The sequence below is a fragment of the Sinocyclocheilus rhinocerous genome, unplaced genomic scaffold (assembly GCF_001515625.1).
Source record: "Sinocyclocheilus rhinocerous isolate Xijiao unplaced genomic scaffold, SAMN03320098_v1.1 scaffold534, whole genome shotgun sequence".
In the NCBI taxonomy this organism is placed as follows: domain Eukaryota; kingdom Metazoa; phylum Chordata; class Actinopteri; order Cypriniformes; family Cyprinidae; genus Sinocyclocheilus; species Sinocyclocheilus rhinocerous.
In genome coordinates, this window is record NW_015646352.1 from 3,214,268 (window position 1) to 3,231,474 (window position 17,207).

Sequence of the window (17,207 nt, forward strand, 5' to 3'; positions counted from 1 at the left end):
GGAGGGGTTTGCTCCGAACTTGCTTGAAACGAATCGTTTCGAAATCTTTGGCAAATTACTCTAATATTAAATGTATATTCTGAGAAAATTACAATGTTTTCTGGCCTTAGATGCATTTAAACCTGTTGTAGAGGACTCCAACACAATATTAGGACACTCTAAAATACCATATGACCTGCTCTATAAAATTTTTGCAGGTATAAAATGAGGGAATTTCTACTCTTAGATGTTTTTGAATAAAATTGAACATGAATACTCATTCAATATTTGTAAATAAGCTTTAAACACTTTGTCACAGAAACAAATCACTTGTAAGCAAAACAATTTCACAATTTTGCGGTCTGAAAATAAGCTGAAAAAGTTCTGTAACTCAAATACTAATAGACTTTTATATGTAACAAAACGAAGGATCTCTAAATTTAACAAACAGCTAGACAAACTAGCCAACATCACTAACTGACTAGTTGACCATCCTGGCCCATTCCTATTATACGTTTTGTTAATTTGTATTATCCATTTTTGGCATGTTCCTCTGTGTGATTTTGTACATTTCAATGATTTTTTACACAGTAACTTGGCTAATTAGCATGTGACACTTTCCTCCTAACATATACACACTTCCTTTCTTCCTTTCAGCCTGCAATCATAAATCAATGACAAGTCACACAATTGCTAACTAGTAGCTACCTGGCCACTTTCAACCAAGTGCTTTATATCCCCCGAGGCTTCTGTAGTTTAGTCCTGTGGTTAAACAATCTTGCAGGACATTTGGTAACACAGAACTGTTTTCCAATAGAGGCCCAAGCATATCAGAGCTCTGCTAGCAAGCCTATGTGTCATTGATGAAGTGAGTCATGATGGGACTGGAGTTCTCGACTCAGCGGCTCTCTCTAGCTTTCAGCTGTATCACTGCACCACTGGAAAAAAAAAAAGCAAGTTTTTCCTCACACAACCCCTATAAGAATAATAGAGCAAATGACCTACTGTTTTTCAGTTAACTCGGGTGTCCTCTGAGAAATATCTGGAATATCTTTGATTGCATAATGCATGTATGTATATTTTAATCACAATGCTTCTCATTCATTTTGACCTTCGTCGAATACTGTGATTAAAAGTAAATTTTTTCATTGAGCTGCCTCATGCACGTTCATTATATATTTAGGCCTTTTTGGGAAAAATAACAGTTGGTCAAATCCCAGACACTGCTATTTTGCTATTCTGTCTATGCATAATAATGTGATAGGCTGCAATTTATTATTAACATTTATGTAACATTGTTTTATCACTGCTGTCCGTGGCCCACAACACTAAAACAGTCAATGCAGTTGCTAGCAGGATTGTGTTACTTCTTTGTCAATCTTACAATCAAAAAAGAGGCTGACGTCTTTTCCGATGCTAAATAATAAAGCGTTTATAAAATAATGAAGAATCTGGAAGCGAGCCTGGTGAAAAGTGTGTTTTTCATGAAGTCCTACTAAATGCAAGGATCAGAGGAGTCTTGTTTCTTTGGACAGAAAATCTAAAGACAGCCAGAGCTGGTTTTGATAGGCCATATGTTCACGTGGCCTCTGGAGTTCAGCTAGAAACTTTTAAAGATTGATAATTACAAACTAAGCGATATTCAGTGGCTTTAATGAAGGTGATAATGAACTTAAGCTCAGGCAAACATCACCTGTTTATTAAAACAGGTCACATCCAGTAAACACCCATAATTATGGTTTGCACATTGTGTCTAAAAATATACTAAAGTCTAAAAACTATATTACTTTGAGAGAAAATTAGGTCTTATTTCCTGAACCTTCTTTATCAAATTAGAAAGCTGTGACATATTGCACATGAATAATTTTCTTTTGAAATGCTAACCATCAGAAACACTCAAGAAGAGTCATTCCCTCTCTTATTCTTATCTATCAAAGGCAAGTGCATATGGGGTTGATGACCTAAAAACATGTTTTTTTTTTCTAATTTTATAGTTATTTAATATATTATATATTTGAATATATTCACAATTGCTTTATGTATTTACACATTTTGCATACCATTTATGCTTACTAACCTTCACTGTACGTCATAAATTAACATTTATTTTTTAAATATTTCAAAATACTAAAATGGTGTTTATTTAAAGATGTAAATTATATTTTGAATTTTTAGTTTTAATATGCATTATGTGTTGACTTCTTAACCCTTTAAATTTTAAAAGTCCTTTCTTTAACCTTTCTGAAACACTTGATGTCTATCTGTGTGTGTGTGTGTGTACGTACTGGTTTATATATCCTGGTGGGGACTTAAACCTGACTACACACAGACTCATGGGGACTCGTGTCACGGTGGGGACCTAAATTGTGGTCCCCACGGGTACAAAAGCTTATAAATCATACAGAATGAAGTTTTTTGAAAATCCGTGGTGTGCATCAGTGTGAAATGAATCCTCATCTAAAATCCAAGCTCTCTTCCAGTAGACCAGGCAACTGACATTTCCGCTCGTATTCCTGCATGACAGCATCATTTAACATCAGCCACTAATGAATAGTGAACGGAAACAGAGATATGATTCTAAAAGCCTGACCTGCAGAAATGATTTAGAGAGGCGTTTGGCGTTTGAAGTGCTAGCTTTCCCTTCACCTTGGAGAACATTGAGACGGAGACGCTGGAGGCATCCAGAACATATACTAAGTGTATATCACACAACCAGGTGAGAAGCGGTCTAGATGAACATCAGATGAACATCAGCTTTACAGAAAATGAGTGAAAATTAAACAATACATATATTTGCATTACATTTATATTTTATGATACATTTATATTTTGATACATTCATGTAATATTATAAAAAATAAAATACAATTTTTGGTGGTTTCTAAAATGGGACTGGTCCGCTTTTACATAGACTCATCTTTGGCGTAGAATTTAATAGCAGTTCTCAGCTGATTGTCAGACCTGCACACTCAGCACAGTCAGTGTCCTCAGTTTGCTGTGCCTTGCGAAATATTGCCGTGGCCATAATTAAAAGCCGTCCTTTGAAATTAATCACATATTATGAGAGTTGCTTTAATCAATTTGCAAACATCAAATTACTGTCTCCAGCATATGTTCCTCAAAATGGCTGTAGCCATCATTTCTTTTTCTTTTTCACATTCTTTTCTTTTTTTTCTTTTAGAGACCCAATTAAATTTCTGGAAATCTGATGGGTCATAACTCCACTTACTGTCCTGAAATACAATTATCAGATCAGTCATCTTCTACGAAATGCCTCTCAGCGGCAGCCAAAGAGCAGCCCATCCAAACAGTCAATCTGATTCATGTCTCCGGCCTGCCACAGTTAATCCAAAATTCACCTTATATGACACATTTATCCCAATGTGAACATGAAACTGCATTTACGACCTATATTACTTTTATAATGTCACATATTTTTGCAGAATTGGATTGATTTGAATTGACTGGATAGGTAAAAGTATAAGTTATGAAGCCAGGTGATTGGAGGGACTAGACTAAAAACTGGTGGCCTCGATGATGTCATCAATAAAGGAAAGTTGTTTGCGATAATGAAAGACTGCAAAAACAAACTTTTTTGTTGTTGTTGTTGTTGTTGTACTACTGTGGACTGATGTATCATTCATAATAATAGACTTGCACTCTGTTCATTTACTAACTGCTTGTTTTCATAAAAAAAAGCTTGCTCTATTTTTTTCTATTCTATTTTCTTTTTATTTATTATATAATTTTAAAAAAACAAGAAAAAAAAAACCTTGCTACATGTACTGTGTTAAGCTAACGGAGACTTGTTATAGCACTTGCATATCATTGCTCTCCTGTTGATTTTGATTGCTTCCATTGTCCTCATTTGTAAGTCGCTTTGGATAACTAAATGACTAAATGTAAATAATAATACATAAAATAAAAAGGAATGTCTATGCTGAAGCTTTGTTTTCAATGTTTCTCTAACCTTCAAATAAAAAAAAAACACCAAGTCTAAACATCTGACATTGAGTGAGACAGTATTTACAGCCCATTATGTGTTGATTTTTAGATGAGGAGTTAAATTACCCACTAAAAATGTTACACGGTTGCTGCAAACTCCCTTTAGGACTCACTAAGCTAAAATTCAAACTTTGCTTCACAGTTTCACTTTGAGACAAAAGTGTTTATCACAGCTGCGACTAAATTTAACCTAATCAGAATGTAGCACTCGGCATACTTAATTAAACGAAATTTTGTACCAATTTCATCAAGCCTCTCGTTTATCTTAATCCATGTGTTTCCTTGCAAAAAAAAAACGACAACATTTGATTACGTTCAGAGGAGAAAGAAGTGCAAAGGAAAGGAAGTGGAGAATTTCATTCGGCAGTCTGAAATTGCAAAGCTAAGGTGATTAAAGGTTCCGTCTTTGTGATGCAAATGAGATTCTTTTTGAAGATTATCCTTCGTTTGGCAAAAGACACCTCTGCTTTGAGTGGGAGACCATCGGAAAAGGTGGTAGCGGTGTCATTGGCAATCTGGGAAAATGGATAAGTTTCACTTCACTTTCTGTCTAGAGCAAAAAAAAAAAAAAGCATGCCAGGTTCCCACACTCCTCATGAAATCAACAACCGCAGGCTATGTTGTTTAACAGCTGATTGATTTGGCAATGTTACATCACTTCCTTGTCCATCAAAAAATGCAAAAGCGAACATTATTCATTGGCACCGCCGGCCCAAGCTCAGATTTAGCGCGACGTTTCTATGGTACACATGTAGCTGTCTATCTGATCAGGGATTCCGCTAGGCAGTGATGACATTTCAGAGGCGGCGTTACTCTGACTGACCCGGGCTCTGATTTACTGACTGAGAACGTAATTAAGCTTCGCTCTATTCCTGAATCCCAGAGCTCGTCTGAGCTGCTAATTGGCATGAATTAGCTGTGAACAGAGGGAGTGTTTCTATCCATTTCCCACTCTTTTCTCTCCTTTTTTTTTAACGTTCCTGCTCTCGTCTAACTCTCATTAAAGGACGCACTTGAATTGGCTCCACAGTCTAATGGTCTGCCAGGTTCCTGACATCGGCAGTGAATATTAGTACAGACTTTTTAATCAAGAGACTCTCGGGCTGCCGCCCATTGCTAAAAGTACATGTACCAAAACATCTGGCCTGCCAGCTGCACTTGTATGCGCCTCTCGAAATTAAATGTCTGATTTTCTGATCCATTAGTCCAAATCTATACACATTTAGAAGCTCATGCGTCCTGCATATTGTCCGACATGCTGTTCAAACACCAACAGGGAAGCAGTTTACTGTGACATTGGCCAATCGCCTAGGTTTGGAAACAATAATTGACTTCAAATGATGTGTAGTTGTCAATAAAATATACATTTACAATAAAAAAATAACATTATAATAATACTTCTGGTTAACTTTTGTAAAAATGTAAAATGTTAAATCTACTATTTAAATGATATTTACTTTGAATAAAAGCCCCTTTGTGTGTGTGTGTGTGTGTGTATTAGTTATATTAATAAATGTATAAATAAATTAATACATTTTTATTAAAACTATATTCATGCTCTACTGTTATTTTTGCATTATCATATCATTTTTTAAATATTTGACAATCGTTGTTTGTTTTATTTTTAGATTATTGACAGTTTTATTTGTATTTATACCATATTTTGTTCCAAAACTATAAAAAAAATGAACGACCTTCTAAGAGACATTTTATAAACAAATATATAGTAAATATATAATTATGAAATGGGATTAATATATTATGTGGTTTCTATAAAATTATATGCTAGAGTGATATTAGTTACATATTTTATTTCTAAATAAATAAATATACAGCTCTGGACAAAATTAAGAGACCACTGCAAAATGATCAGTTTCTCTGGTTTTACTATTTTTAGGTATGTGTTTGAGTAAAATGAACATTTTTGTTTTATTCTATAGACTACTGACAATATTTCTTCAAAAATTCCAAATAAACCAATTGTCATTTATTTGCAGAAAATGACAACTGGTCAAAATAACAAAACAAATGCAGTGTTTTCAGACCTCAAATAATGCAAAAGTTCAAAAGTTCATTTTCATTTTTAAACAACACAATACTGATGTTTTAACTTGGGAAGAGTTCAGAAATCAATATTTGGTGGAAGAACTCAGATTTTCAATCACAACGTTCATGCATCTTGGCATGCTCTCCACCAGTTTTTTCACATTGCTCTTAGGTCACTTTGTGCCAGCCCTGGTGCAAAAATTCAAGCAGCTCGGCTTTGTTTGATGGCTCGTGAGCATCCATCTGACTCTTGATCACATTCCAGAGGTTTTCAATAGGGTTCAGGTCTGGAGACTGGGCTGGCCATGACCAGTGTTGGGGAGTAACTAGTTGGCATGGAGCATTGTCCTGATAGAAAAAAAACAATCCTCAGAGCTAGGGAACATTGTCAGAGCAGAAGGAGGCATGTTTTCTTCCAGGACAACCTTGCATGTTGCTTGATTCATGCACCCTTCACAAAGACAAATGTGCCCGATTCCGGCCTTGCTGAAGCACCCCCAGATCATGCGAGACACTGTGGCTTGTAGGCCTCTCTAGGCCTGTCTAACCATTAGACGACCAGGTGTTGGGCAAAGCTGAAAATTGCACTCATTAGAAAAGATAACCTTACTCCAGTACTCTACAGTCCAATCCTTATGGTCTTTTGCAAACCTCAGCTTGGCTTTTCTTTGCTTCTCATTGATGAAGGGCTTTTTTTTCCTAATTTGTTTCTATCGTTTCGAACTGTCCTCACCGTGCACTTCACCCCAGCTGCAATTTGCCATTCTTTTTGTAGGTCACTTGATGTCATCCTACGGTTGTTGAGTGACATTCGAATGAGTTGGCGGTCATCCAGTGGTCAGTTGTTTTCGCCCTCTGCCGGTCTGTAGCTTTGTTGTCCCCAATGTCTGCAGCTTGACCTTGTTCTTTTGAAACACTGTCTTTGAAATTTTAAGGATGGAAGTAACCTGACACTCACTGTATCCCTCTGCCAGTAAAGTCAGAATTGAACCCTTCTTTTCCTCACTCAAAACTTTTCATTTCAACTCTTTTGGTATGGTCAATAGTTATTATTTGATTCCAGTTACCTTTGAGGTAATACTATCACTGTTTTTGTCATCCAGCTGGTCCTATTGCAAGAGGATAGTGATGACCACAGCAGTGGTTTTTATACTTTTCCTTGCTAAATAAGACTTGGTTGAGGTGATCACCTAATCAGTACTTCATTAAGCAGAATTAGGTGTGCCTGTGTCGGAATTCAGCATACAATGGAATGGAATGGCTGCCATACATGTAGAGATGCTGATTTGAGAAAAAATTTGGAGTGGTCTCTTATGTTTTTTTCAATATATATACATATACTGTATACATATATGAATTAAATATGGAAACTTCATTACAGTATCTTTTTTAGTTGCTGAAGTTGAGTATATTTCCACGCAATTAAACACATTTCTCTAGAAACACATCCATTTGTTATTCTTTTGAGAGACGAAGGCTGTTCCATGCAATACTGTCTTGAAAGAAGAAAGCAAACTGCATCTAACCAGCACAGGGAGAGAAATGAACGTCCCAGATGCACAACAACAAGACAATGAGTACATCACTGCCTTTACTCTGAGAAATAGACCCCTGACTGGTGCTTGGCAGCTTCATTGAAAGTACAAACTAAACATCAACAGTCAAGACAAGACTCCAAACTTTTAGGCAGAATGTCAGAGAAGATCTAACACTGACACATAAGAACAAAACAGTAGATTGAGCTAAATAACAGAAATTGGATTGCAAACACGGATGGATAAATCCAAGTCTAAGGTCTTGTTAGTCAATCCTGTCTTACTGAGGAAAGATTAGGGCTGTTCTCACCATATATCCACCTGTTAGCTGGTACAGATCCTGTCTCGGTTTTATTTGAGCTACATGTACAATTTTGACAGGGAATAAGGATTTAAACTTAATAAAATGTCTCCCTCAAGAGCTGACATTCTCATATCAGACCTTATTCCTCAATCATTAGCACTTTCCGAAAACATTTTTCTTACTTGCAGAACCTTTAAAGGTGCAGTCCATGGTCAAGAGTAATTCAGCACCCTGTCCTTTATTAAAGGGCTGCCAGACCTCCCAGAACGTTTGCAAATGTCACTGCGTTAGAATCACTCTACTTTGACTAAATACCATCTGCCAGTATCTCTAATGTTACCAAGTCTGGCCATGTATAACACTACTGGTTGCTAAGCTAGCTGAGTACCAAGCCAAGTCCCTTTAAAGGAATAGTTCACCCAAAAATGAAAATTTGCTAAAACTTACTCGCCCTCAGGCCTTCCAAGATGAAGAGTTTGTTTCTTCATCGAAACAGATTTGGAAAAATGTATCATTACATCACTTGCTCACCAATGGATCCTCTGCATTGAATGGGTGCCGTCAGAATGAGAGTTCAAACGGCTGATAAAAACATCACAATAAACCACAAGTAATACACACGACTCGCTTAGAACTGTTTTGGACTGTTTTCACTTGTAAATGGTCTCCTGATTCAGACAAGACAACCTTTTCAGTGGAGAAAGAAAATTATGTATAAAGGACTTGTATTTTAGCTTTACACTTTACAAGATTTTAATTGATAGACTGGAGTTGTGTGGATTATTGTGATGATTTTATCATCTGTCTGGACTCTCATTCTGACGGCACCCATCCACTGCCTCTAATACTGTACTGGCTACCAAACCAAGTAAAAGCTCTGCATAAAACGTACATAGACTTAAAAATAAAAAAGGAGAAACTTCTGAAAGTTAATTCTCAGGGAAGCTAATACGCAGGTATCTAGGCTATATGATCGGAAAACCGCATGTGGCTAAATAAGCAGGTTAATGAATGATTATGAAACTTGTAGATGGGGGAGAGGATGAGTAGATAATGAATAACTGGGAAAATGAGGGAAGGTCCCTCAGACAGCATAATTAGAGAAGAGGAAGACTGTGAGAAGGCCAGATGGAGAATGCCAAGGGATGAAAAGGTCGGATTTAAGCTAGGCTTGGAATGGTGCGCTTGCAGCTGAACAGTTCAAAAATGGACTGCGGTATGTTTCAGCAACAATAAAAAGTTACATTGTACGAAAATGAATGAAAAGGACTATACTGTATGTCTCGATATGAGGGAGCTTACAATACTCTTCTCCATCATTTGATGCCATGATAGCTAGAAAATATGTACTACCAAAAGTTTGGGGTCAGTAAGATTTTTTTCCTCCAAAGAATACAGAAAAAAATGAATCAGTTTCCACCAAAATATTAAGCAACACAACTGTTTCTAAAGAAGTATGTGATAATGAAGACTAGAGTAATGGCTGTTGAAAATTCAGCTTTGCCACCACAGGAATAAATTACATTTTAAAATATATTAAAAAAGAAAAAAAGTTATTTGACATTGTAAAAATATTTCACAATATTACTGTTTATACTGTATTTTGAGAGCCCTGTCTCAAACTTCTGAATGGTAGAGTCCACAAATATATATTTTTAATAAAACAAAAAATGACTGCCCTTTATATTAATTGCATGCGAATTGGATTTTATTTCAAAAATTACGATCTTAACTCACATAAAAAAAATGCGTAGTTATGCTGAAAAATATAACTGTTTTTTCAATGTTTTCTTTTTTCATATGGCACAGTGAGCATCTAGCACGTGGTTAGCAACTGTTTTATGGTAGGTTAGTGAATAAGACTGCAATATTTGTGTTATAATGCTGCATGCAACCGTTTAGTGACGTTTATCAAAACTACAGGAAAGTAAAATTAACCATTAATTTCAGCTAAAAGGGCTAACCTTGTAGATGCCTTGATTGCAGCCATTGTAAGTGCTTTCCATGGTGTAGCTTCGGAAGACTCCGATCTCCCTCCAAACGACCACCCGTGCTGTGGACGCCCGAGACTTTTCCACCAGATAGTTGCAGCTGTTGAAGGAGAACGCAGGAGCTATTCGGTCCAGAGTTTTAGCAATAGTCTGTCAATACAAACAATGTATGAGTTTTGAAAAAGAATAATGTATTTCATTGTATTTGCATTTTTATGCCACTGTTTTCAGTTCTAGTTTTGTGTATATTTAGTTTAAGAGACTTCTTTGCATAGACGGCAGACATCAGTCAGACAGCAGCTAGCGATGCAATATTTTCCACATTACAGATTCCACAGATTTACGTATGCCTTTAAACTATCCTTTAACTCAATTCGCCACAGCATGTATGTTGGGGAGAAACTTCCTTCGGCACCAAACTTCAAAAAATGGCTCACAAATAAAAGTTTCATGTGGGATGGAAACAACTGTGCCAATCAGAAAACAATAAATGAGACAAAAAGTATGCTCACTGTATAACTGGATATAATGATAAAATAAGGACACTAAAACATATCATGCATTGTTGGCTCTTCCTGTGAGAGCAAAAATAGATTATGGGGATACAGCAATAGCTGTAAAACAACTGCAAGGTTGCTCTTTCATAGCTCAGGAGATGTAATTGAGTTCTCAGTCGTGTGACTTTGAAGAACCAACTTTGTTTCAGATGTTTCTCCTAAAATAGGAGCAATACAAATAGAAACAAATGAGAATGAATGTACAGTAAGAGTATAGAGCTGTAAAATGAATGTGGGTAACACTACCATTCACAAGATTTTTTTTTTTAGTACTTTAGAATTTAATACTTAATTCAGCAAGGTTGCATTAAATTGATCTAATCGATTAGAACAAAAATTATATTTCAAATAAATGCTGTTCTTTTGAACTTCCAGTTCATCAAAGAATCCTTAAAAAAGAACCAATTATGGTTTCCACAAAAATATTATGAAGCACAACTGTTTTCAATATAGATAATTATTAGAATAAACATATTAGAATGAATTCTGAAGGATCATGTGACACTGAAGAATGGAGTAATGACTGCTGAAATTTCAGCTTTGTCATCAAATGAATATACTGTATTTTTAAGATATATTAAACAGAAAACAGTTATTTGAAATTGTAATAATATTTCACAATATTGCTGTTTACAATGAAACCTTATTATCTCTAATAATTTCGGAATTTGATAAGAAATGATCAAGACCATATTGAAATCTGACTTTTAACTGCAGACTGGTATTTTGGCAAATCAGAGCAAAGTTTGAGACATTATTGAGACACTATAGATTTAATTGTGGCTGGAGCCAAGTGATCTATAAAACTTTCATAGGATAAAAAACTCTGATTATAGGCAGTAAGCGTACCCTGTATCCCGGGTCTTCTTTCAGGGAGGCTGTGTTAATGGGAGAACCAGATTGCCACAGGGTTTCCTTCATACTGCAGCCATACAGAAACACATTCTTCTTCCTGGAGTGACCATGGTAATCGCAAAACACCTGTGGAATGTGATAACAGAACATATATAGTGAAACAGCAAGATTGTGTTGAATTTCTGCATCTTTGTAAATGAATAGCGGCCAAGGCCAAGGAGGTCACATTGTCAGGCGAAAACAACTGTGTCTTTTTTAGCTTTCCTGACACGACAGCAACGCAACGTTAACTTAAGGCCGAGTCAAACATAATTAATCTTGTGACACAACACGCAGACACGGACAACAAGGGGAATAAAATGCTAGACAATGCATTGCATTTTGACTCTAATTCAAATTTTGTTGACAGTGTGGCCGCTAATTGGAGACAGTGCATAGCGATGAAAAAAAGGCTCTTTCCTCATTCGTTAATGGCACAAGTCACGTTTTTTCCCACTGTAGTTTCTGGGGAAATGACAATGTTCCTTTGACCAGGTTCGGTGCATAATTATTACTGTGATCAAATAAGAATTATGGCGTAATTTATATGTAAATCTGGCTAATTGTATCAAAGCAAATGTTCTTTGGTTCTTCGCAACAGGTAATTCCTGTTTAATTACAGGACTGACAATGGTCATTTCCATGCTATTCTGAATCATATGAATTCATTCAATTGCATAATTTATTTTAAGCTAGAACTACAGATGTAGCTTTCGAACAGTAAGCATCAGTTTAGCTTATGACGTCCTAGAATGTTTGACCATTTTCAATAGTGTATTCTCTCAAAAGTGCTGGTGCACCTACTTCTGTTGCTTTGTTTCCCCCCCTGACTTGCATAGATAGTGCAATGGGTCCATTACTCCATTTCCTGAGAAGCATTTTTTGAAAAAGGACAGGGAGTGTATAGGGACAAGGTAAAAAATAGAAGTTATTCTTTAGTGCTCTAACAGCATCATGAGAAGCTCAAAGGCACCAGTCAAGACTATATGAATAGATCTGACTAAAAATATAAAAAGCTTTTAATTCTGTGACATGAAGTAGAGGTAATCTAAAACTCCGTCCGTGACTCTTTCTGCAGATTACAGATATGCCAGCTGACTTTATTAATGAGACATCAAATCATTTATTCAGCTGATTCAATCAAAACCTCTGCGTCTTTATGATTGTATCATTGAATAATTTACTCAACTGATTCATTCAAAATGCAGATTTGTTTCAGGGACAAAACAAGTGACTCTTCATGAGTGAGTCACTGAATCATTTACACAATTATTTGTTCAAAATGCTGATTCATTTACAAACAAAACAAGTCCCTGCCTCCCCATTTGCATACTATCCGTGCCAAATAGTTTCTGGATTATTAATCTTGAATACTATTTAGGGCAGATAGTATGTGAATTGGGACACGGGGACTGCCTTTATATGCAAGATATTTACTCAACCGATTCATTCAAAACCCAGTATCAGGATTCATTCAAACATTTGATTTACTCACAAACAAAAATAGTGACTGTCTTTATGTTTGAGTCATTGAATCCTTTACTTAGTCAGCAAAGTCAATTTTGCCACCTTTGGCTAAATCTAATGGAAATCAAGGACGCTGACAAGATCGCCTTCTTTGACTCCTCCGTCTCTCCCAAGGGACTGTTTGGCCCTGGGTTTGCGGAGCGAATTACAGTGGCACGGAAGTCATCGCAAGTCATGTGTTACTTCCTGCCGAAGTGCTCCAGCTTGGCGGCTGGTACAAGTCGCCAGAAGGCTCCATCCTCTCAGCAACCTGCAAACCCCGCAACGCCTCCGACCCAGCCTAAATTTGAACCTGGTCTTCAGCAGCACCCTCAGATGGCTAGAAGGTACCCATACCTTAAGCGCCAAGAGTAGTGCTGGAACCTGAGCCTCAGAAGCCGTCCTGATCCAAGAGCAGAAAGGAAGAGGAGAGGGTCAGTACCCATCGAGGCCGGACTGCCCTCAAAGAAGTCTCGCACCCACTCTCCAATCCCCTGCTTGGGCGATGGAAACTCTATTCAGGCTGGGCCCATCCTTCCCACTCAGCATGCGCCCATGCAATTTACCGCTGAGATAGTGGACCCACATACTCAAAAGAGCACTTCTCCTCTTCCCACTATCACGAGGGTCAGTTCCCCGCCTCCTTGTGGTGACCTGCCACTCGAAAATCTCAGACCACTTGCCATCCGGTTCCAGGCTTAGAAAGCCATGTGTCAAGTTGGGTTCTAAAAACCATAGAACGAGGTTACTCACTGCAGTTTGCACATAGACCACCTTGCTTCAGAGGTACTATCCAAAATTTGGTGTGGTGTAACGATGCTTACGTTCTCCAGTCCGAAGTGCAAACTCGGCTTGCAAAAGGAGCTGGAGAAATTGTCCCTTTAGTGAACAGTGAGTCAGGCTTCTACAGCCGCCATTTCCTCGTTCCCAAGAAAGATGGCGGGTTCAGGCCCATCCTTGATCTCTTGAGCATCTGAACGCATTTATGAATGGCCATTCAAGATGCTGACTTTGAAGCAGATCCTCACAAAAATATGCCCTGGGCACTGGCTTTTATCGTTGGATCTGAAAGACGCTTACTTTCACATCTAGATAGCCCCCCCATCACAGACCATTCTTGAGATTTGCGTTCGAGGGGGTTGCTTATCAATATACAGTCCTACCATTCGGACTGTCTCTGGCCCCATGCACTTTTACGAAGTGAAAAGTTGGACTATGCGAAGCTTTGGAATCGCTAGATGAGGGCTTAATGAACTCATATTTGTGAAAACCTCAAATTCGACCACTTGTTTTGCCTTTGCCTAGCTCTTAATTAGCCCGTGCGTCATTCCGACTCATTTTGCCAGCACGGGTCACATTTAGTAAATTAAAACGTTGTAAATAGGAGCAATGGTAATGTATCTAGTCACACATTATGTCAGTCATGATTTCATTACTTTTGTAATATGGTTCATTTAATTCAATTCACAAAATTAGTAATTTCAAATTGCAAATGTTTTCTGATAAACAACAAAGCACTTAGATCCACCCAGGCCTGCTTCAGTCTGTACAGTCTCAAACACATATTTATGGATTTGGTCATCCCTGACCTGCATTTAGAAGTGGAAAGCTCCGAGATCATGGAGCAATTTCCGGCGAGCCCCTCGTGGAACTTTAGGATTCAATAGGTCAGTTACAGTGCAGCGAGATTTAATGGAAACTTACCAGCGGAGTCCTGCCTATGCTGTTGAGGTAATAGAGGAAGCCTTTGGTGTGATAAATTGTGGGGCTTAAATTAAGGTCTGGCTTCAGCCACTGTCTGTTGAGGTCCTCAGCGGTGAGAGAACAGCGATTACTGAAATAAATCAAAAGAAAAAAAGTAATTACAAAGAACAGAAAGTCAACTTTAAACTTACTAAAAGTCCAATTTGGATTTCATGAGCTCTTTAACGCATTGCCAGGGATCAAAGTAACATCAAAAACCATCTGAGTTTGCAATCCAATATCTGATTTAGCTTACCTGTTTGTTTGAAGACAAGATAACCAATCTATCTGTCTCTGTGCATGCCTGTGTATCTGTGTGAATGTTCAAACGCTGGAATTGTGACGTTCCCATATCAGCGTCTACCTTTACAGGTTACTGAAAGGTCGGCGGTGAACAGAGCTATCTAGCGCACCACACAACCAGTCTGTTGATTAGAGAGCAAGCAGCAGATGAGCTTTATCTCCTGACAAAATCCTACTGACATTTGGAGGTAGCTTGCCAACTACAGACTTCCCCACATTCAGTTCCTGAAAGCCAATTATAAGACACAATGTTCAAACATTAGCAAATTGATAGGCCGCATTTGAAACGGCTGAGAGCGACTGTTGAGTCTCTGATCACAGGTGATCTGTGTGATGATTTGCTGTGTGCTTTCTTTGGGTCAATCTTGATCTGGAATGAGTGGAAGCATGAAGTAAAACGCAGTCGCCACCTGAAAATAAATATACAATAAAATATCCTGGCTTTTTATAAAATCCAATGGCTGTTTTAATAGACATCAATAATGGCTGCGTGAAAACAAAAGATGGAAGTTGCAGTCTTCTTTGCCTCTGAACAGTTTGTTCAACCAGACTTTTTTCGGAGTATATTGCCGATTGAACCAAGATGCTGTTAGGTACATTAAAAATTAACAGAAACCACAAACAGAACCGCATGACTATAAATACTACCCACTTTTTAAAGTGTCTCAGAAAAGCTGCGGCTCTCTGCTGAAGTAGTTCAAGAAAAGAGCCACAATCTTCAGAGAGTTTCATCGTAAACAAAAATACCATATTCTAGGGGTCTGGAGACAAGGAAATTACTGTATTTTGGAGGCGAGAAAACACGGTTTTCCAGACAGTTTCCAATGCACCCCAGGGGGGGCAGCAAAGCGGAAATGGCAAGAAAATTGTTCCACCCTACAGCTGTCTATAGTTTAAAGTGAACCTTTGTAGAGAAAATAAGAAAACCAGAAACACTGGATGTCAGTTGAGATGATTTGAGAGTTAGATCAATATTACCTGTCTGTCTGTTCAAGCCATGTTTACACTAGGCAATTTCTGACTTGGATTTCCAACTCATTGTGTCAGTATGTATTCATCACCGGATATTTAGATCGTAAATATTTGATGAACCAAACTGAGGCTTTTGCTATGAACGACATCAGTGCCTTCATGTTTTTTCCTCTTTTTTGGGGGGCTCCATTTTGTTCTTGACAGAAATAATTTATGAACACTTCTCTGCTCTTGCGTCTGATGACAACTGAGAGGTGGAACAGTATTTTGTCCCCTTTTATGGTTCTCCAAAAACTGACAGCCCTTCTAACACGTCCTGCTTTTAAAATGTCTACTTTTCAATATTTCACCCAGTGCACTGCAGTGCATGACACATTCTGCAGTAGCCCAAAGCAACCCTGGTCTCAAAGGCTAAAAAGAATTTAAACAATAGTTCAGGTTTAATATTTAGGAGAGATAAAATAAATTAAATCATCAAATAAATACCAATTAACACATGAACAAAATGGCCATTTGACTCCACCAAACCTCAAAAACAGAACACTCAAATGATAATTTGGACTCCACTCACTTCACAATAGAACGCCTAATGCAGGGGTGTCAAACTAAATTCCTTTAGGGCCAGAGTCCTGCAGAGTTTTGCTCCAACCCTGCTCAAACACACATAGCATGTAGTTTTCAAATGAGCCTGAAGGGCTTGATTAGTTGGATCAGGTGTGTTTAATTAGGGTTGAATCTAAACTCTGCAGGGCTCTGGCCCTCCAGGAACTGAGTTTGACACCCATGACCTAATGGGAATTTGACTCCACCCACTTCAAAACAGAAAGTTCCCAGGGCATTTGTCTCCACCCAAATCAAAAACACTAGCTACATTTACAAGCAGTAAACCTGATGGCTCAATTGGACTGAAAAGCCTTCATGTAAACACCTTAATTGGGATCGGATTAGAAGGGGTGATGTAGACCTTTTCTAAACAGAACACTCAATGATTACTTTGACACCACCCACTTGGGCATTTAACTCCACCCACCTCAAAAACAATGTCTAATGGGAATTCGACTCCATTCAACCTCAAAAACTGTGCCCTCAATAATTGTGACTCCACCCACTTCAAAACAGAAAGCTCACTGGGTTTTACACTCCACCCACTTCAAAAACAATGTCTAATGGGAATTTAACTCCACCCAACCTCAAATATAGAACACTCAATTATTAGGTGCGTTCGACTTGAAGCACGGCTACAGACGGCGATCAACGAGAGTAGCCGCTTGCAGTCGGGGGCGGAGTTGAAAATGGAGCCGTCAAGCCGGACACTTTCTGCTCCCGTTAGTGACGCTCGCGCGGTGTTTGCATACTCTATCACAGATGAAGT

At 37.9% G+C, this 17,207-nt stretch overlaps 1 protein-coding gene across 1 annotated transcript in view; it reads right to left on the reverse strand.

Annotated features, from left to right (window-relative positions):
* The window catches only part of LOC107707416 (cytosolic carboxypeptidase 4-like), a 170,948-nt gene that overhangs the window by 29,114 nt on the left and 124,627 nt on the right, over positions 1 to 17,207 (reverse strand). Inside the window, exons 20-22 of the mRNA XM_016511404.1 lie at positions 14,522 to 14,651; positions 11,267 to 11,398; positions 9,834 to 10,010 (exon numbers count right to left, since the gene is read on the reverse strand). Coding sequence (XP_016366890.1) covers positions 9,834 to 10,010; positions 11,267 to 11,398; positions 14,522 to 14,651 — 439 coding nt within the window. The remainder of the gene's footprint in view (positions 1 to 9,833; positions 10,011 to 11,266; positions 11,399 to 14,521; positions 14,652 to 17,207) is intronic.